General features: G+C 38.0%; 1 protein-coding gene across 2 annotated transcripts in view; it reads left to right on the plus strand.

Moving 5' to 3' along the window:
• UBE2Q2 (ubiquitin-conjugating enzyme E2Q family member 2) overlaps positions 1-17,187 on the plus strand; it is an 84,187-nt gene extending 67,000 nt beyond the window's left edge. Inside the window, exons 10-13 of one of the 2 annotated variants that reach the window (XM_006866452.1) lie at positions 7,887-7,935; positions 8,384-8,479; positions 14,280-14,346; positions 16,965-17,187. In XM_006866452.1, the coding sequence (XP_006866514.1) occupies positions 7,887-7,935; positions 8,384-8,479; positions 14,280-14,346; positions 16,965-16,996 (244 nt within the window). In that variant the 3' untranslated portion in view covers positions 16,997-17,187. The remainder of the gene's footprint in view (positions 1-7,886; positions 7,936-8,383; positions 8,480-14,279; positions 14,347-16,964) is intronic. The other variant, XM_006866453.1, reaches the window with a different exon arrangement.
• Positions 17,188-21,344: the final 4,157 nt, after the last annotated feature.

The following is a 21,344-nucleotide window of genomic DNA, read 5'->3' on the forward strand; positions in this document are numbered from 1 at the left end:
TTTATAGTCTCGGAAACCCTATACAGAGTCACTATGAGTCGGAACTGACTCCACAGCACAGAACCACCACACCACCATATCTATCTATCTGTCTGTCTATCTATCTATCTATCTGTCTATCTATCTATCTATCTATCCATCCACATATTTTTAAAGCTTTTATTGTGCTCTGAATGGTAGTTTACATGGGAGAACAACAATTTTGTACTTATCATGTTTTATTTCATATCACTGCAACAATTACAATCCCTTCCATGCATCACCATTCAACAGTATTTACTTTAGTTCCTCTGTTTTGTTATTTTTTTGATGTACACAAAAACACTCAGGGATATATAATCATTTTTTAAAAATCAAGGGCACATTCTGCAAGCCTGCTGCTAGTCACCAGCACACAGCCTTTCTCTTTTCATGAGTCTAGAGTCCTCAGCTGCTCTAGCTAGCTCTCGATGTCATCATACTTGCCTCCATCCATGGTGTCGCTTCTTCTCTGGGTAGGGTCCCATATATGTGTGTGTGTGTGTGTGTGTGGTTTTAAAGCACAAATTATATACCTAGAGCTGTGCTGTGTCAAGAGGAGCAACATGACTTGGTTGACGGAAGTGAGAAATCCTACATGGCAAAGAATGAGGTGATAATGATGACAAGAGAAAAATAAACCCACATGGTAGTAGAGATCGTTTAAAGTCAAGCAAAGAAACTGGGGCCCAATATCATGTTAGACCACCACCCATCAGTTTGTCATACTGTGGTGGCTGACATATTGCAGTGTTGCTGGAAGATATACCATCAATATATCAAATACCAGCAGGGTCACTCAGGATGAACAGGTTTCAGCAGACTTTACAGACTGTGATTTGACTAGGAAGAAAGGCCTGAGGATCTACTTCCAAAAATTAGTCACTGAAAAGCCTAGAGATTACAACAGAATATTGTTTGATACAGTGCTGTAAGGAAGATGAGCCTCCTTGGTTTGAAGGCACTCCAAACACAAAGTGGCTACAACAGAGCTGAGCAGCATATCAAAGATTGTGCAGATGGGGCAGGATCAAGCATGTTGTTCACGGGGCCACATGACTCCATGGCAACTCCTCAAAACAGCATCCTGTTAGGAAAAATAATAACCAACAACTCTTAGGAGATGAAACTAACCCAGGTCAGAGGCAGCAGATCCTAACTGTTGTTGTTATGTGCCATCGAGTTGGTTCCGACCCATAGCGACCCTGGATAGGGTTTCTGAGAGGAGCAGCTAGTGAGCTTGAACCGCTAATCTTGAAGTTCAAAACGGCTTTGCAATCTTGTGCATTAACCCACAGCTCCACACCAGGACTCCAGATCCTAACTAGGGCATGGGTTATCTATCTATGGAAGAGAAGCAGAGCGGTCGCCAGCTAGTTGGACGAAAGGGCTGAGGGAATTGAATTGAGACTGTTTGTAGATGGAAGACCTAATTTACTGAAACTGGGGAAGATCGCTATGCATCTGTATCAACTGGACAGCACCTAACAACAGCAACATAGTCAAGATGAGCCCTGGTGTGGCACTGTAGGATAAGCACTGAACTGCTTACTATGAGCTTGGCAGTTCAAACCAATCAGTTGCTACTCAGAAACCCTATACAGGGTTGCTATGAGCCAGAACTGACTTGATGGCCCTTAACAGCACAAATCAAGACACTCAACAGTTGAAAACTACAAAGTTGCCCTTTTAAGCATATACCCTTGCCTCTGCTGCCCCCCACCCACCCACACACACACATACATACTTTCTGTCAATCATTAATGTGTCCATGCCCAGGAGTGCAATTGCCAGGTCATATGATAATTGCATATTTTGTTTTCAAAGAAACTGCTAAGCTGTCCAGATTGGTTCTACCACCTTAACCTTTTTTTGTCAGCAGTATGTAAGTGGTCTTGTTTTGGTGTTGCCATTTGTTTTTCTTTTAGCCATTGTGATAGGAATATAGTGATTTCTCATAGTTTTAACTTGTGCTTCCTTAATTTGTAGTTCCTAAAATTCCTAAAGTGTTTGTTTGGCAACTTTATATATATACTCTTGGGGAGAAATAGCTTTTGCCTATTTTTCTAATTGGGTTATTTTACCATGTTATTATTTTAAGACTTTTAAAATCTAACATCTCTTATTAATATTGTTTATTTTTGTGTAGCACATTTGTTAAAATTGATGTAACATTATTGATACATTACTGCTAACAAGTCCACAGTTTATAGGCTTTCCTTAGAATTCACCTTGTTTATGTGCTTTGAGACATTTTTGATTTCAGTGTTTCTACCATTAAAGTATCATACAGAATACTTCACTACTCTACAAATCCCCCAGATCTCAGCCCTTCTATTCTCCCCAACAGCTCCTGGCAGCTACTGATCTTTTTAATATATTCTTTACCTTTTCCAGAATATTATATTGTTGCAATCACACAGTATGAGGGGGTTTCAATGTTTTGTGGAATAATTGAATTAAAAGATGATAGAATTTTACACGAACTTTTTGAAGGCCCCTTGTCGCATTTCAGATTGGCTTCTTTCAATATAACAATATTCATTTAAGGTTCCTCTAGGTCTTCTCATTTGTTTATTTATTTTTTAGCTTATTTCTTTTTACCACAGAATAATATTCCATGTAAGGATATATCAGTCTGTTTTTCATTCACTTTGTGAAAGACATCTTGGTTGCTTTCTAGTTTAGCAATTATGAATAAAGCTGCTGTAAACATTTTTGTGAAGATTTTTATGCGGATATAAGTTTTCAACTTAATTTGGGTAAATTTCAAGGAGTTATCATTACTAGGTAATACATTAACTTTGTAAGAAACTGCTACATTGTCTTCCTGAGTAACTATTGTTTTGCATTCCCACTAGCAATGAGAGTTAGTATTGTTCCACATTCTCGTCAGCATGGGATGTGATCACTGTTCTGGATTTTTTCCATTGGAATAGGTGTTTAATGGTCTCTTGTTAGTGTTCTGATTTACAATTCCCTAAGGGCTCCTTGTAAGGAGCTCTGGTAGCGTAGTGGTTACGAATTGGGCTGCGAACCTTAAGGTCAGCAGTTCGAAACTACCAGCTGCTCCGCGGGAGATAGATGAGGCTTTCTACTCCCATAAAGATTTACACCCTCAGAAACCCTGTACAGGGTCGTTATGGGTCATAACCAACTCGACAGCACCTAAGAACAACAAATGGCTCCTTGTATGAGAACTCTGGTAGTGTAGTGGTTATGAATCGGGCTGTGAACCTTAGGGTCAGCAGTTTGAAACTACCAGCCGCTCTGCAGGAGAAAGATGAGGCTTTCCGCACCCATAAAGATTTACAGCCTCGGAAACTCTGTACAGGGTTGCTATGGGTCAGGACCAACTTGATGGCACTTAACAACAACAATGGCTCCTTGTATGGCACTGTAGGATCAGCACTGGACTTGGAACCACAAGGTCAGCATTTCAAATCCACTAGCTGCTTCTCAGAAACCCTATATAGGGTTTGTTGCTATGAGTTGGAACTGACTTAGTGGCATTTGGCACCAACGACATGTGATGGAAGCCCGGGTGGCACAGTGGGCTATGCATTGGGCTGCTAACCACAATGCTGGCAGCTCTAATCCACCTGGAGAAAGATAAGGTTTTCTGCGCCCTGAGATTTACAGCCTTGAAAACCCTGTAAAGGGTTGCTGAGTTAGAACGGACGCTTATTTGCCACCTATCTGAGATGTCTGCTTATTGCCACAGGTCGAAGAGACCTGTTCAGATCTTTTATTCATTTTTTAATTGGTTGGTTTCATATTGTTAAGCTTTGAGAGTTCTCTATATTTTTTTAAACAAGTTCTTTATCATTGTTTTGCAAATATTTTCATTCCCTTAACAAGAAATTTTTTATTTTAATGAAGTTCCAGTTTTCGTTTTTATTTTTGGTGGTGTATCTAAAATCTCACAATCAAACTCAAGCTCATCTTGATTTCCTTCTGTTAATCTTTTAGAAGCTTTATAATTTTTTGCCATTTTTATGGTCCAGTTTGGGGTAATTCTTGTGACAAGTGTAAGGTCTGGAGTTGAATTTTTTTTTTTTTTTGCATGTGGATCTCCAGTGTTCTTTGTTGAAAAGACTGTTGTTCCTTTGCCAAAGATGAGTTGACTGTATTTGTGTGGGTCTATTTCTGGACTCTGTATTTTGTTCCATTGATTTATGATCTGCTCATCTGCTAGTGCCATGCTGTCTTAATCATTGCAGCGTTATAGTAAATCGTAAAGTTGAGTAGTGCCCATCCTTTGACTTTGTTCTTCTACACTTGTAGTGTGTTATTCTGACTTCTCTGTTTTTCCTTGTAAACTTGAGAATCATTTTGTCAGTATGAACAAAATAACTTGCTAGGATTTTGATTGAGACTGGGCTGAATCTGTAGATCAAATTTTGAAGTACTGACATTTTAACATATTGAGTCTTCCTTCCTCTGAAACTTAGTATCTCTCCATTTGTGAATTACATAGTTTTCCTAATGTAGTCCTATGTGTGTTTTGTTAGATTAATACCTGAGTTTTTCTCACCTTTTGTGCGTTGTGTGTGTGTGCTCATATAAATGGTGGCGTGTGTTTCATTTCAAATTCCAATTGGTCATTGATGGCACATAGGAAAGCACTGAGCTTGTATCATCCAATCTTGCTAATATTGCTTTTAATTACAGATTTCTCTGTGTTGATACAATGGCATTTTCCATGTAGACAATCATATCATCTACTCCAAATGAATACTTTTTCTTCCGTTCACAAGTTGTATACCTTTTGAGAGTTATTTATATATTGAGATTTTTTAATGTATTCTAGATGTAAGTCTTTTATCAGATATGTATTTTAAAAAATATTTTATCTCAGTCTGTAACTTGTCATTCCAACCTTTTAAGACTCTTTTACAGAATAATAGTTTGCAGTTTGGATGAAGTCTAGTTTATCAGGTTTTTCTTTTGTGGATTAAACTTTTATTTTCAAGTCTAACAACTCTTTCCTTAGTCCTAGGTTACAAAGAATATCTCATTGTTATACTTGTTAAGTGCCATCGAGTCAGTTCTGACCCATAGCGATCCTGTATAGAGTTTCTGAGGAGCGGCTAGTGAGCTTGAACCACTGACCTTGCCGTCCAAACTGACTTTGCAGCCCAACGCATTAACCCACAGCGCCACACCAGGACTCCACAAAGAATATTTTATACCCCCCACCCTTTTTTTTTTTTTAGGAAGGGGGAATAGTTTTATTGTTTTACATTTTAAGTCTCTAAATTAATTTGAGGTGATTTTTGTATATTGTGTGAAATTAGATCAAAGTTCATTTTATTTTGCTTGTAGATGTTCAACTGCTCTACCATTTGTTGAAAAGGGTCCCAAGATTATTAAAATATGTTTATATCATTAATTCCCAGGTTTCTATCTTGCAACTGTTCAATATTCAACTCTCTTCTTGACACCTGTACTCAAATATCTTTTAGAGAGGCACCTCAAACTACTTAAGAAGAAACAGTTAAATTATCACCTCTCTAGTGTTCTCCAACTCAGTGTACCTAGGAGTCAGTCTTTACATCATCTCCCTTATTGTCCACATCCGGTCTATCACCTTGGTCTATTTTCTCATTCTTAAAAAATTCTCGTATCTTTTATTTCCATTTCTACTGCTGTCAGTTCTCACATGGACACGTCAGGGGTTCCTGTGTGGACTCCTGCTTCTGTGTCATCACCCATGTCAGCTTTCTTCACAGAGTGATCTTTTACAGCTCTCCATCCAGTTATCTCCCTCCCCTGCATAAATTGTCTCCCACGGTTACCATGGTTGCCCTTTGCTCTTGGAATCAGTATCTTTACCACATTCTCTACTAGCTGTCATGGATCTTTCTCTTGTTGCTTTCTTCCTATCAGTTTGTACCATACCTCCCCTGTCTTTCTAAGATTATGCCTACTGTCTGATTTTCAGTCCCTAATACCCAGTGAGAGTTCTTTATTTATGACTTTTCTTTATATATGATGGGATTCATAATATGTGGGAAAATTCCATTACCTTTTAATTTTCCCACAAACTTTTTGAAGACCTCTCGTATTCCTCTGTCTGGCATGTGATTCCCATCTATATTTTGCCTAATTCCTACTCATCCTTTAAATCTCAGCTTGTTTGTCACTTGTAAAGATGCTGTTCCCAGACCACAAAGTTTAAAAAAATAAATTCCCCTTAACTCTGTTCCTCATTCTCCTTCTTTATTATTTGTTTTAACATGCCTTTTGTTCTTTGGCTTGCCCAGTGTCTAGTATGTATGTATGTATGTATGCAGTAAATATATGTGAATGAGGAGACAAAATATACATTAGCAAGATACAGACAATTTAGGATAATAGCTAATTCTCAGACCACTGGTATTTCTATAAGCTGTTTTTCTGAACTGCCAATAGTTATGCCATCTTTCTGGTTTATTGTAGGGCACAATGTAATAACTTGAGAGAAAATCATAAAGATATGTTTGTTTTTGTATCTCTTCAGTATGTTGAGAATGAGCTATTTCTAAGCAACTGAAAATGCTTGTTATAACGTTAGTGTATTATTTGTCCTCTGGCCATACACACACACACATACACACACTCACACACACACACACACACAGAATGTTTCTATTTTAGATAACCATGGACTCTGCTTGTTTACATGTTGTTGTTGTTAAGTGCCGTTGAGTTAGTTCCAATTCAATAGCAACCCTACATAGGGTTTCTGAGGAGCAGCTGGTGAGTTTGAACCACTGACCTTGGGGTTCAGACCAACTTTGTGGTCCAGTGCTTATCCTACAGTGCCTCACCAGGACTCAGCCTCCCCTTTTTTTTCCTGTGTGGTCATTGTCAATAATTTGACTGTGCCATAAAATATTCTGTTTAGCATCTCTCCTTTTAATCACTTCTTATTAAGAAGCATGCTGTGTTAACACTAATGCTGATCCATGATGTCTGTAAGGAAAGAGTCCTGGTATCATAGCGGATTATGACAAGCCGGGCTGCTAACTGCAAAACCAGAAGTTTGAATCCACCAGTTCGCTCCACAGGAAAAAGATGATGCTTTCTGCTCCTATAAAAATTTACAGCTTTGGAAACCCTATACAGGGTAATTTTGAAATTAGGGGGTTTGAGTTTTACTTTGATTTGAGAATTGACTTTTCCATTCCCTTTACTTTATTTTTTGGGTGGGGGGCATTATATTTTGCAATTTTGAAGTTTTGAAGAACACTAAAAGAGAGATTGGGATCAAAGGTTGGGAATCTTCATTTAAATAATGATTGCCTAACGAGAGAGCTCCGAAATCCCCATACATTCTTTTTAGTTCGGAAAACACTCCATAGACCTAGCAAGAAGAATCCCAAAGAAGAGATCCTTGGCCCTAACCATTGAAGCTCACAACAGGATGGACAAAAACAATTCAAAACCTAGAATACCGTGCCAGATGTTCACCTTGCAGCTAAGGCAAAATATGTACCATATCACAGGAAACTTTTGACTGTGTAACATGATGGAATGGTAGAGGAATTTTCAGATACACCAAATACTTGAAATGCCATTGAAGTAAACTTTATTTCTCTAGCCCATTCTCAGAAATATTTTGGGCTAAGTTCTTAGTTTCTGACATGTGGTACTCTTAAAGTATTGTTACTAAGAACCATTACTAAACCGTTTTTAATTTTAAAGGCTGTATTAGAGCAACATTAGAATTTTTAAATCACCCATATCCCTGTAACCCTAAGGACTGGTTTCTTGCTATCCTCTGATCTTTATTTTTACGCATACTTTCTTAGTAATGATACTTTAAAATTAAATAAGGAGTACTGAAATACAGAATTTTCTGTGATTTTTTTTTTTTCAAGGTATGTCTTGGGTGGAGGCGCATTATGTATGGAACTTCTCACAAAGCAGGTGATTCTTTCCTTATAGCACTAAATTTTCAACCTCAATATAGTTTTTATTTGACAACAACAACAGTGTTGAGTGGAAAGCTATTGTATAATAGCTCCTACTTAAAAATTATTTTAAATAACACCCCTTTAAACATGGCAAAACCCCTTTGAGGGAAACCAGAGAGGTGTCAGTGTTATGTGGTGTTTAAGTCAATTAATGGTAGAATAGACATAAAGAATAATGTCTATTTAAGGTTATAATTTATTTATGTTATGCTGCTAGAATTTGTTGGTTTTTTTGTTTTTTAGGGTAGAGCAAAATTTAGAAATGTGGCCAACTTTTTCTTCTTAACTACAAATTTCTTAATATTAACTTGCTATTGCTAAGTTGATATATGTTGTTAAGCTTTCTTATGTGGCAATCTGGAATCTATAATTTTCTAGAGAAGTATTTTCTTCTTTTTTAGGGCTGGAGCAGTGCCTACTCAATAGAATCTGTCATCATGCAAATCAATGCCACCTTAGTCAAAGGCAAAGCCAGAGTGCAGTTTGGAGCAAACAAGGTAACTTTATAAAGACTTTCATATTAACTATAACATGTGTCCTTATGAGACCTCTTCTCATCTTGACTTGATTACTTTGGAAACAATTTATTTCATTTTCATTTGGCTAGTTTTCTTAAAAGAATAAAGCCTCTTATTATAATAGTGATCTGTAATAAAAAGTAGAACCTCAAGGACATTAAAGATAATCATTGCTTATTCTATTATTATTTTGGAAACTTCTTTTATAGATATATTGTTGTATGCCATCAAGTCTGTTCCAACACACAGTGACTACTGTATAGGGCCGCTGAAGAGCTGCTGTGGAGTGTGAACCGCTGACCAGTACTTACCCTATGCTTATCTTACAGCACACCAGGGCTTCGGTTTTTGTTAGTTGCCATTGAGTCAGTACCGACTTATAGCAACCCTGTGCACAACAGAATGAAGCACTTCTTGTTCCTGTGCCAAGCTCACATTTGTTGCTACGTTTGAGCCCATTGCTGCTGCTGCTGTGCCAGACCATCTCATTGGGGCCTTTCCTCTTTTTCTCCATCCCTCCACTTTTTTATCAAACATGATAATCCTTCTCCAGGGACTGGTCTCTCTTGGCGGAAGTATGAGAGATGAAATCTGGCTATCCTAGCTTCTAAGGAGCCCAACACCATAACTCAAATGCTTTAATTTTTCTATGGTCTTTCTCATTCACTGTCCAACTTCTACATGCATATGAGATTATTGAAAATATCATGGCTTGGGTCAGGCACACCTTAGTCCTCAAACTGCTGGTATATTTGCTCCTGAACACTTTAAAGAGGTCTTAGGAAAAAGTTTGCCTAATGCAATATGCCTGCTGTTTGACTTAGTGAGTGTTGATAGTTGATCGAACCAAATGTAGTCCTTGACAAGTTTAATCTTTTCTCCATTTATGTGAATGTTGTTTATTGGTGAGGAAGTTTGTTTGCTTTATCTTGAGATGCAACTGAAGACTGTGGACTTTGATCTTCATCAGTAAGTATTTTAAGTCCTCTGCGTTTTCAACAAGTAAGATTGTGTCATCTGCATATCACATATTGTTAATGAGTCTTGCTCCAATCCTGATGCCACATTTTCCTTCATATCCCAGCTTCTCGATTGAATAAGCATGGTGAAGGAATACAACCCAGGCACACACCTTTCCTACTTTTAGCCATTTGGTGTTCCCTTGTTCTGTTCAAACAGCTGCCTCTTGATCTATGTACAGGTTCCTCATGAGCACAACTAAGTGTTCCGGTATACGCATTCTCTGCAATGTTGTCCATAGCTTGTCATGATCCACACAATTGAAAGCCTTTGTGTAGTCAGTAAAGCACAGGTAAACATCTTTCTGGCATTCTCTGCTTTCAGCTAAGACCATTCTAATGTCAGCAGTGATATCCCTCGTTCCACATCCTCTTCTGAATCTTGCTTGAGCCTCTGGAAGTTTTCTGTCAATGTATGGTTGTAGCTGTTTTTGTATCATCTGTAGAAAAATTTTACTTGCATGCAATATTAATGATATTGTTCAATGATTTCCTTATTCTGTTGGGTCACCTCTCTTTGGAATGGGCACAGATATGGATCTCTTCCAATCAGTTGGCCTAGTAGCTATCTTCCAAATTTCTTGCCATAGGTGAGTGCCTCCAATGCTGAATCATTCTGTTGAAGGACCTCAATTTCTTGTTCTATGCCAATGCCTTCAATGCACCTTGGACTTCCTCCTTCATTATCATTGGCTCAGAATGGTTGAACATTGGACCGTTTCCATTTGGTGCAGTGACTATGTATTTCTTCCATCTTCTTTTGATACTTTCTGCATCATTCAATAATTTGCCCAGAGAATCCTTCAGTATTTCATATCAAGACTTGAAGATTTTCTTCAGTTCCCTCAGCTTGAGAAAACCTTTTGGTTTTCTGACTCCAGGTCTTTGTACATTTCATTATAATATTTGACTTTGTTTTCCTGAGCTCCCCCTTGACATTTTTTATTCAGCTCTTCTTCTTCTTCATTTCTTCCTTTGCTTTAGCATCTCTATGCTGGAGAGCAAGTTTCAGAGTCTCTTCTGACATCCATGTTGGTCTTTTTGTTCTTTTTTGTCTTCTTAATGAACTTTCGCTTTCCTCCTGGATGATGTTCTTGATGTCATCCTATAACTCTCCTGGTCTTTAGGTTTTAGTGTCTAATGCATCAGATCTGTTCTTCAGATGATCTTTAAATGCAAGTGAGAGATGTTTGAGGTCATATTTTGGCTCTTGTGTACTTGTTTTAATTTTCCTCAGCTTCAGCTGGACCTTGCATCTGAGCAATGGATGTTGTTTTGTCTGAGGATATAGAGATTTTCTACTGTCTCTTTCCACAGATGTTATCAGTTTGATTTCAGTGCATTCCATCTGGTGAGGTCCATGTGTATGTATAGTCTTCTTTTATGTTGTTTTAAAAAGGTATTTACAATGAAGAAGTCATTGGTCTTGCAAAATTTGATCATGAGTCTCCAGCATCATTTCTAACACCAAGGCCTTATTTTCCAACAACTGATCCTTCCTCTTACCTTTGCATTCCAGTTGCCAGTAATTATCATGTTTGATTAATTTCAGACTGAAGAAGTTGATAGAGTTCTTCAGTTTCATCATCACTGCCTTTAGTGGTTGGTTCATAAGTTTGAATAATAGTGGTATTAACTGGTTTTCTTTGTACATGTATGGATATTACCCTATCACAAACAGCATTTTACTTTAAAGTAGATCTTAATATGCTCGTTTTGATGATGACCACGACACCATTCCTCTTTAATTTGTCATTCCTTTCATAGTAAGCCATGTGATTATCAGATTCAAGCTCACCAGCTGCTCCTCGGAAACCCTATACAGGGTCGCTGCGGGTGGAACTGACTCCATGGCACTTAACAACACAACAACAACTACAATGAAAACTAGCTCTGGTAGCGTAGTGGTTACGAATCAGGCTGCAAACCTTAAGCAGTGTGTCTACCAGTCACTCCGTAGGAGAAAGATGAGGCTTTCTGCTCCCATAAAGATTTCCAGCCTCGGAAACCCTGTACTGGTTGGAACTGTCATCGTAAATAGTTTAATGCTGTCTGAATTTCTTTATGCCTATAAATACTTCTGCAAAGAATAAGTATTTTAAAAGGTAAATGAATGTTTTCCCTTGAAATTTCTATTGTTGTTGTTATGTGCCGTGGAGTTGGTTCCGACTCATAGCAACCCTGCATAGGGTTTCCGAGGCTGTAAATCTTTACAGGAGCAGAAAGCCTCATCTTTCTTCTGTGGAACAGCTGGTAGTTTTGAACTGCTGACTGTGAGATTAGCAACCTGATTTGTAACCACTACGCTACCAGTTGCAATGATATAAATACTCATGAATACTGTAATACAGGAAAAGTGATCATCAGCTATGAAATTTGGAGATAAGGTCAGATAGACAGTGGGAGGAAACAATGTTCTGTTAGCTCTGAGATAACACTACTTGGGTATTTTACTTTGTAAGATACATTATGACAAGGTTTTAATATTTTTAACAAGTTCTTAGATATTATAGAGGATTCCCCTATAGAAAAGGGGGGAAAGCATATAAGAAGTCTGTTTGCAGGAATAGAAATAAGTAGCTCATGAACAATTTAAGACATGTTCAACCTCACTCAGTAATAGAAATGTAAATCCACAGCAACAGCAATATGGCGAAAAGTCACCTTTTGCTGTCAGCCTATATTATTATATTATCAAAAATAACAAAGGTTTGATAACGTTCTCTGTTGGTGAGGCTGTGTGGAGGCTGGTAGGCAAACAAATATATATAATTCTATAGAGAACAGTTTAGCAGTATTATTTGAGGGGGCTTCAAAAAGTTTGTGGCAAAAGAATTGAAAATACTGCCATTTTTTCACTTTTTAAAGCCCCCTTATATATGTCTTCTGATCCAACAATTCTACCTTAGGAAGCTTTTGCTGTTTTGGAGTCCTGGTACAGTGTTGTAAGATAAACACTGGACTGTTAACCACAAGGTTGGTGGTTCAAACCCAGCAGCTGCTCCTCAGAAACCCTATATAGATTTGTTATGCATCAGAACTGATTCGATGGCACTTCACAACAGTAATGTGTAATATTAACCTTATACTGTTGTAACAATAAAATATTAAAAATAACCCAAATACCCAGCAGAAGGAGAGCAATTAAATGGTAGACTATCCATATAAAGGAACATTGTACTCTTTCTGAAAAGAGAAAGAGGTAAACTCTTTTGTGCTGATAAGGAAGAAGCTCCATGAGGTGCTAAATTGAAAAAGGGTCAGAATGTGTGTATAGCATGCAACTGTTTGTGAGGAGAATACTGGGGGCAGTGGCTAACGACAACAGACTGTCTTATGGATTTGCTTCTTGAAGGCATAGACAAGAAGTTAATGCAGTGGCTAATTTAATTGAGGGAAAGGAGAGGATGAAGGGGGAGAATTGGTGATTGGGTGTGTTGTAGAGGAGAAAAAAAACCCATCTCAAATATATAAATATGGTAGAGACTCTTATTCTTAAACAGCAGGAGTTAAAAACAAGACGAGCATATATCACTTAGGTGAAGAAAATTTTCACTATGATGACTTTCCAAAGTTGTACCTCCATGTGGTGACTGATGCTAGCAATACATCACATATGCATGCAGGGACTATGGAATCAGGGAGGGGGCTAGTGCAGATAGCAAAGTTCACAGACGGTACCTGAGGAGGCCCTTGGGGTATGGCACCACAACCAGGAGACCATAAGGGGTATATCCAGGAATGTTCCTACAAGGGCCAGCTGGGGAAAGTGGCCCAGATTCACTTTTAAAGATCCTCTGCTTCTAATTTTGACAGTTTGACTTGAGAAAAATTGGCATCTGAATTACACCTAGGCACAAGATGGAGAAATCTCTGCCTTACTGGAGTCATTTGCTGGCAAAAGCCTTCAAATTTCATGCTCCTATAGGAGTGAGGCAGGTGGAAAGGAGAGTTTCATGGTGCTTATTTTTAAAAAAATCTATGACATAAAGGAGCTTCAAAAAGTTCATGCAAAAACTCATTATCTTTCTATTTCATTCTTTCTGAACGTTTTGAAGCCCCTTCATATAGTAGATAGGCATGTTACCACCTAGAGAGTGCTCACAGTATGTTAAGTGGATGTTGGAGTGTAGGCCAGTTGTACGTACAGTGACAAGATGGACTCTTAAGTTTGGTCCCTTAAAAAAGGTCTTCTCTAGTAATAATGACTTGGTGCTAATTATGGGCATTCTTCTGACTCCAAATGTCACTTGTATATGTAGTTCTTAAAAGTTAACATTTTTCTTATCTGAAAGTTTTGTTAGAAAACAATAGAAGACACACTTGAGTTTTTATTAACTTCAGATAATATCATTTCAGTTGATTCATTGATATGGAGAGGCCACTAGAACTATAAAGCTTTGTGCATGTCCGTGATAAAAGCTTTTAGGCTTCTATTGGGATGATATTTTTAAATTTAAAGAATGGCTGTTAAATTTGGTAGAGTCAATTCTGACTCATAGTGACCCTCCCTGTAAAAGTTTCTGAGGAGTGACTGGTGGGTTTGAACCCATTGTGTGGTGCAAATCGACCTTGCAGTCCAGTGTTTACCCTACAGCACCACACCAGGTAATGTGAAATTGAAATATAAAGATATTAAGTTAAAAATATTTTCGAAATATAACTCAATTTCCTGTAAGCACAATGGTAATGCATCATAAATATTGTAATGATTGTCATCTACTTAATGTTTTGATTTAAAATATGTAATTCTCTTTCAGAATCAGTATACTCTTGCAAGAGCCCAACAATCTTATAATTCCATTGTACAGATACATGAGAAAAATGGTACGTTGCCTTCATCAAATACTGATTGCCCTTTATGCGGTTTTATATTTTGTGTGTCATTGATATTTGTCATGTTATATCTTCCTGTTGTTGCTTTAACGTCTTATAAAGTATAATGGCTATAGTACAAATTGTCACTTGAGTATACAGATAGACATGCTGTGTGCTTCATTTGAAATCTTAGCATTCTAAACTTGGCCTGGCCACCTCTGTGTCAGACTCAAGATATTTAAGTAGATGAATGAGTGGATCACTTTCTTCACTTGAGATGTGTGGTATTAGGATAGAAATTAAATTTAAAGGCAACTCTTTATAGGTGGAATTTGTTTTGTTTTGTTTTGTTTTTGTAACTTCTTATTGTGACTTGAGTGAAGGTTTATAGACAAGATCATCAGTTTTACATTTCACAAATCATATACTGTTTTGTGTGAATCCCTTCCATGTAACAGCAGTTATCACACTTCCTCTCCATGGTGGGTGGTGGTGGTGGTGGTTATGTGCCGTGGAGTCGGTTCAGATGCATAGTGACCCTGTACAGGGTTTCCGAGGCTGTATATCTTTACGGAAGCAGAAAGCCTCATCTTTCTCCCGCGGAACAGCTGGTAGTTTCTAACTGCTGACCTTGAGGCTCGCAGCCCAATTCTTAACCACTACGCTACCAGAGCTCCATACTTTATTAATGTTGTTGTCGTGTCCCACCCCTCCCCGCCCCCATATATCTTTCTACTGTTGATTGGAAATTGGGCCTTGAGGGTGAGTTCCATTTCAGACCTGAAAGAGGGTGGTCAGGGGCCAGAGTCTTGGGTTCCTCCAGTCTTTCTCTGACCAGTAGGCCGGGTCTTGTTTTTTCTTTCTTAATTTTGAGTTTTGTTCCACATTTCCTGCCACTCTATCAGGGGCCTTCTAGTGTGATCCCTTTCAGAGCAGTTGGTAGTGGTAGCTGCATACCAGCTAGTTCTTCTGGTTTCAGAGTCATGGTGACGTGTTCACTTGCTCCACTGGGCCATTGGATTAGTTAATTCCAAGCATCTTCGATTTTCATTACTCTTCTTTCTTCAGCACATGGAGAGACTAATAATGGCTGTAGGTGGAGTTCTGTTGTGGAGTAAGTACAGTTAGGATGACAACTATCTTTACTGAATGCTACCAGGGTTACACGCTTTTATCTATTCAAGTAAGGATTGTTCTAATGTAAATGAACACTTCAGAGTATCTTGAGTTGTGAATTAAAAAAAGAAAAACTTTTCTTCAAAGAACTGTTATGAATTTTTATTGGCCTGACTTGAAATTTTGCCTAGATTCATAATGTACATTTTTTTGAGGTTTTTTTTTTGTGTGTGTGTCTACTAGTAAGTAAGAAAATTAGACTACAAATCCCATTTGTAGTCATTCACAAGCTTTGTAGCCTAACTAATAAGCAAGTTCTGTTACCTCTTTAAGCTTAATCTGGAAAATGGGCATATCTTTCTTGACAAACTGGTGAGGAAGAAAAGGTCGTGTGTGTATGCGTAGCACTCTGTACCTAAGTGTGCTATTTGATAAGATAACCATTGTAGCAATGGTAGTGAAGCTTGGGTCTTTTCCTGTAGCATAAATAAGAAGAGTAGGGTTTCTAAGAGCATTAACAAAATATTCTTCACTAGAAATGTAGCAGGTTGTAACATAATATTTGTACTCACTTCTATTTTAATAACAAAGCAAACTCTTCACTTTTTCAGTGACTGGCAACTTCAGGAAGAGAACAGTATTCAAACAAATTTTCAAATTGAATAGGGAAATGAGGAAACTCATGGATAAGGCTGGGTTTTCATAATAACCCATTTTTAACACTAGATTTGTTGGTCAAAGATGACTATAAACTAACGAAAGTCATGTACATGCTCCACAAAACTTGGTATTTTCATAGCTCTACAATTGTGATTTCATACCAAACAGTACTTAATCTTGAGACTGACAAACAGTGTCTTCTTTGTCTTTCTCATTTGTTTGTCTGAAATTAAAGGAAACATTACAATTGCCATTCAAAATCTTTATGGAAGATTCTGTATTTGAGACTGTGTTGGTGTATATTAACTTATCTGTGATGGAAAGAGCAGTAGAATCAGAATAAGAAAAGATGACTTCTCATTTGGCTTCTGCTGCTAACTCTGGTCTTAGACATAAACCATTTAGTCACTGCACCTGCTGAGATGGCCGCCTCCAAGTTCTTATTCTAAAATGCCAGCAGTGTGTTTGTGAGATAGTTATTTCTGAAACTGACATTAGACACACAAAAATAACACAGAAACATTATATAACTTTAAGAGGATTACTTTCAAATACAAAACTAAAATGGAATAAAATCTAGTTTGTAGTCTAGTATTCCACAGTGCCGTCTTTAGTTAGGAGTGGTATTAATATAGAGATCGTATGTTCAAGGTGCCGTTTATTCATAGGAAGTAACTTTATATTGTGAACATATTAAAATCCTGTTCCCAGCCCCCAAGTATCAGTGTGATTTTTGCAGTATGTATAAACATTAACATTGTAAGTAGCACATGTAGCTAATGTTTAACAAATGCTAGTAGTTCTTCCAGTTTTAAGAATTCAAGTTTAACTTTTTTTTTTTTCTGTTTTAGGCTGGTACACCCCTCCAAAGGAAGATGGTTAAATATGTTGACTGTCATATGTTTGGACCAATATTGTTTTAAAGAAAATCTTCCAACATGCAGACACAAGCTTTGAGTGCCCCTATAACTGCAGTGCCGAAGATGTTAGCTAATAGATATTTTAGTGGATAATTTGTCAGCTGACATCCAGTATAAATTACAGCCTCTTCATTTTGTTCATTTTAGGAATCTTGTACTGAGAAGTGGGGGTTACTGTATTTTTTCTGGTAAATACACAAACTGGCCATTCATCTCTTTTTCTTGAAAAGTGAAACCTTTGAAGCAGGCAAGCAGCATCAGGTTACTAAAGTTGTGACTCATTTTGGGTAATTTTCCTGTATTGAGCCTATGGATTATGACAACTTGCAATATATTGTTTCATTTCAAGTCAATAAAAGTTTAATTGTTGTTTAATATTGATTTAGAAAATAGAAGGTCTTCTAAATCACTGTTAACTTTATCGAGTCTAAAAACCCATTTTATGATACTGCCAAAATAATGACAGGAAACCTACTCATTAAATTCTTGAACCTTTTTATGGCTGTGTGATGACATGAACTGTCCCCTGAGTTCCTACTCTTAGTAAAGGCTTATTATACATGTAATTTCCACTAGGGCATCAGAGTCTTGCTGCACTGAATTTGTTGATTCAGTATTTTTTAAGACGAAAAGCCACAGTATAGAGCTTGACATTATTTAAAAGGCTAAGTCATTTTACCTTCCATTTTACTAAAGGGATGTTGCAATCGTTTATAAACTAATAGACTTCAGTGATTGGCACAAAGATTCCTTGAGCAAAAGCTGCACAGTTAAGTACAAAGAGATTATCTAATTTGGAAAGTCATAAAATGTATTACCATATGCTTTTACATCAAAAGAACTCTACATACGTTCATTGTTTATAAAACTTGAATCAAATCAGTGTACTCTCCCATTTTATTGCCTTACCTGAATCAGTCCTGTTTGGTTGGTAATTGATCTTTTTATATACACAAATTTAATTTAAAAGTAAACTCTAGACATTAAGCACTTTTAAAAAGAAATCCAGAAGCACATTTTTCTGCACAAACAAGTTACCAAGTTTGGAAGTGTTTCTTATGCATTAGCTCTAAGATTCCATCTTTAATTTTGTGAACGCATTAGAGAGACTTGGCACTTCTGAATTATTGTGCATGTTTTATTTTTATTTTGTTTGGGGGAAGAGGATAGTAGACAATGATTTTTGGCTTTCTTGTTCACTTGGTTACATTTGTATAAAGTTCTGGTAGCCAGTTGCTCAGGTAAGAAGTGACAAGGCAGAACTCTTTTAACGCATTAAAGTTCCTTAAACCTAAGGCTAAATCTTGAATACATTATTGAATTCTTTAATATCCTGATGGCTGGCAGATTGACAGCTGCACATTTGGCATGCTTTGGTGGTTGGTTTTTTTCATTGCAGATTTGTTTGGTAATGTACAGTAAATTTTGTAAACTTGCATCAAGTTTATGAATAAAGAGCCATTTTAAAAATACTTTTGTCATTTTTCACTGACAAGACATTACTGTTTGCTTCAGGTGTTTGTAAACGCTGTTGAGTTTCTGGACTAGGATCATTAGCATCATTTAAAGTAGGAATCCTGGTGTGTGCCTTAGGATAAGCACTGGACCTCAAGGTTGGTTTGAACCACAAGGTTGGCAGTTCAAACTCACCAGCCGCTCCTTGGAAGCCCTATACAGGGTCACTATGATTTGGAACTGACTCGACAGCACTTAACAACAACAGCAATGTAGGGTGCAGTGAGGGAAGTCTTGAGAGAAAGAGAAGCAGATTGATTAAAAGGAAGATCAAGAATCCAGAAACTGTGGTATTGGTTTGGTATACTTGGATTTTCCTCAGCTATTCTTCTTTCCCACGCTCATTCATTAGTATAAATTCAAGTGACTGCCCCTGTCACCCCTGGTTGTTATGACCCTGGTGTCCCTGGCACACAGTTTCATGTCATGCCACATATAGGAAGTGGCACTGGAGGGTAATGCACTGGGCTGCAAAGTCGGTTTGGACCGCAAGGTCGGTGGTTCTTGCTCACCAGCCACTCCTCGGAAACCCTATACAGGGTCTCTATGGGTCGGAACCAACTCGATGGCACTTAACAACAACACAACAAAGCTCGAGCAACAAAAGGCAAATCAGATAAATGGAATCTCCTAAGAGTTCGGTACTTTTGTACATAGAAGAACTTTATCACCAAAGTGGTAACATGGGTAGTGTACCAGATACAAGAGTCCTGGTGGCACTATAGCCTTATCATTGGGCTGCTCACTGCAAGGCCGTCAGTTCAAATCTACTAGCCCCACTACACACAGAAAGATGAGCTGCTTCCTTAAAGATTTATGGTGTTACCCTATTCACAACTGAATGAAACACTGCCCAGTCTTGCACCTTCCTTACAGTTGTTACCTTTTAGCCCATTGTTGCTGCTTCCACTGTGTCAACCCCTATCACTGGGTGGGGTCTTCTTTTATGCTGACCCACCTCTTTACCAAGCATGATGTCCTTTTCCAGGAACTGGTTCCTCCTGGAAACATGTTCAAAGTATGAAAGACAAAGTTTTACCATGCTGACTGACTTCTAAGGAGCATCCTGGCTGTACTTCCAACACAGATTTCTTTTTTTCTGTTTTTCTGACAGCCTATGGTACTTTTAATATTCTTTCCTAATACCATCATTCAAATGCACTGATTTCTTCTACAATCTTTTAAATTTATTTTCCAACTTTCAAATTACATATATGGTGATTGAAACTACCTTGTTTTGAGTTAGGTGCACCTAAGTCTTCAAAGTTTTCATCAGTGAAAACAAGGCCAGGGGCAGACTGTGGAACAGACCATCAGTTACTCATATGCAACTTCAAACTGAAGCTGAAGAAAGTGAAAAGTCCACGAGAGTCAAAATATGACCTTGAATTTATCCCACCTGAATTTAGAGACCATCTGAAGAACAGATTTGATGCATTAAATACTAAAGACCGAAGACCAGAAGAGTTGTGGGATGACATCAAGAACATCATACATGAAGAGAGCAAAAAGTCATTAAGAAGACAAGAAAGAAGGAAAAGGTCAAAATGGATGTCAGAGGAGACTCTGAAACTTGCTCTCCAGCGTAGAGAAGCTAAAGCAAATAGAAGAATTGAAGAGGTCCAAGAGCTGAACAGAAAATTTCAAAGATCAGCTCAAGAAGATAAAACCAGGTACTATAATAAAATATGCAAAGATTTGGAACTAGAAAACCAAAAGGGAAGAACACGGTCAGCATTTCTCAAGCTGGGGGAACTGAAGAAAAAATTCAAGCCTCAACTTTCATTATTGAAAGATTCTCTGGGCAAATTATTGAATGATACAGAATGCATCAAGAGAAGATGGAAGGAATACACAGAATCATTGTATCAAAAGGAAATGGTTAATGTTTAACCATTTCAAGAGGTACCATATGAACAAGAGCCAGCTATACTCAGGGAGGAAGTCCAAAGTACATTGAAGTCATTGGCAAAGAACAAGGCACCAGGAATTGATGGACTCAAAATTGAAATCTTTCAAGAAAGTGAGGTGGCACAAGAGGCACTCACTCATCTCTGCCAAGAAATTTGGAAGACAACTATCTGGCTGACTGATTGGAAGAGCTCCATATTTGTACCCTTTCCAAAGAAAGGTGACCCAACGGACTGCGGAAATCATCGGACAATCTCTTTGATATCTCAAGCGAGTAAAGTTTTGCTAAAGGTAATACAGAAACAGCTACAATCTGATTGCCTCCAGGTAGATGCACTGAGGAGATGGGTTTCCCTTTTTACTGTTCTTCCTGAGAAATTTTAAGATGCCACTGTTAGTTGTTGTGACATAACTCAGGATTTAATTTGCAGCCTATTTCCTTTTTTAATCTGCCTGTCCCTCTTCACAATTCCCGTTCAGGCCTAGTGATGAAACAGTTCAAGCCTGGCTGTGGCCGTTTTGCCCTGCCGTTTGGTTTTAAGTGGAAACTATCACTTTAAATTTCGAGGAGATCTGTGCACGTGCGTAGTAGAACCCTCTGGGGGTGGGGTGCAGGTGGGGTGTCCACTCTCTTAGGAATCCCCTGTAGTCACCAGAATGGAGGTGCACAGACATCAAGAGACTAATGAACATAAAACCAAAAAAAAAAAAAAAAAGTGTCCACACCTTTATCTCTGCATTTCTGTTAGGCATCAGTGGCTGCTCTGATCCTTCCCACACTTGGCCCTGCCCAAGCTGGTGGCTCTGGGAGCAGCTGAGCGTCGTTCTGTCAATGGATTTCTTGCTTCTGCTACAAATTCCCCTAGCTGTAAGCTTTCCAACTTT

The sequence above is a fragment of the Chrysochloris asiatica genome, unplaced genomic scaffold, assembly GCF_000296735.1.
Source record: "Chrysochloris asiatica unplaced genomic scaffold, ChrAsi1.0 scaffold00092, whole genome shotgun sequence".
NCBI lineage: Eukaryota > Metazoa > Chordata > Mammalia > Afrosoricida > Chrysochloridae > Chrysochloris > Chrysochloris asiatica.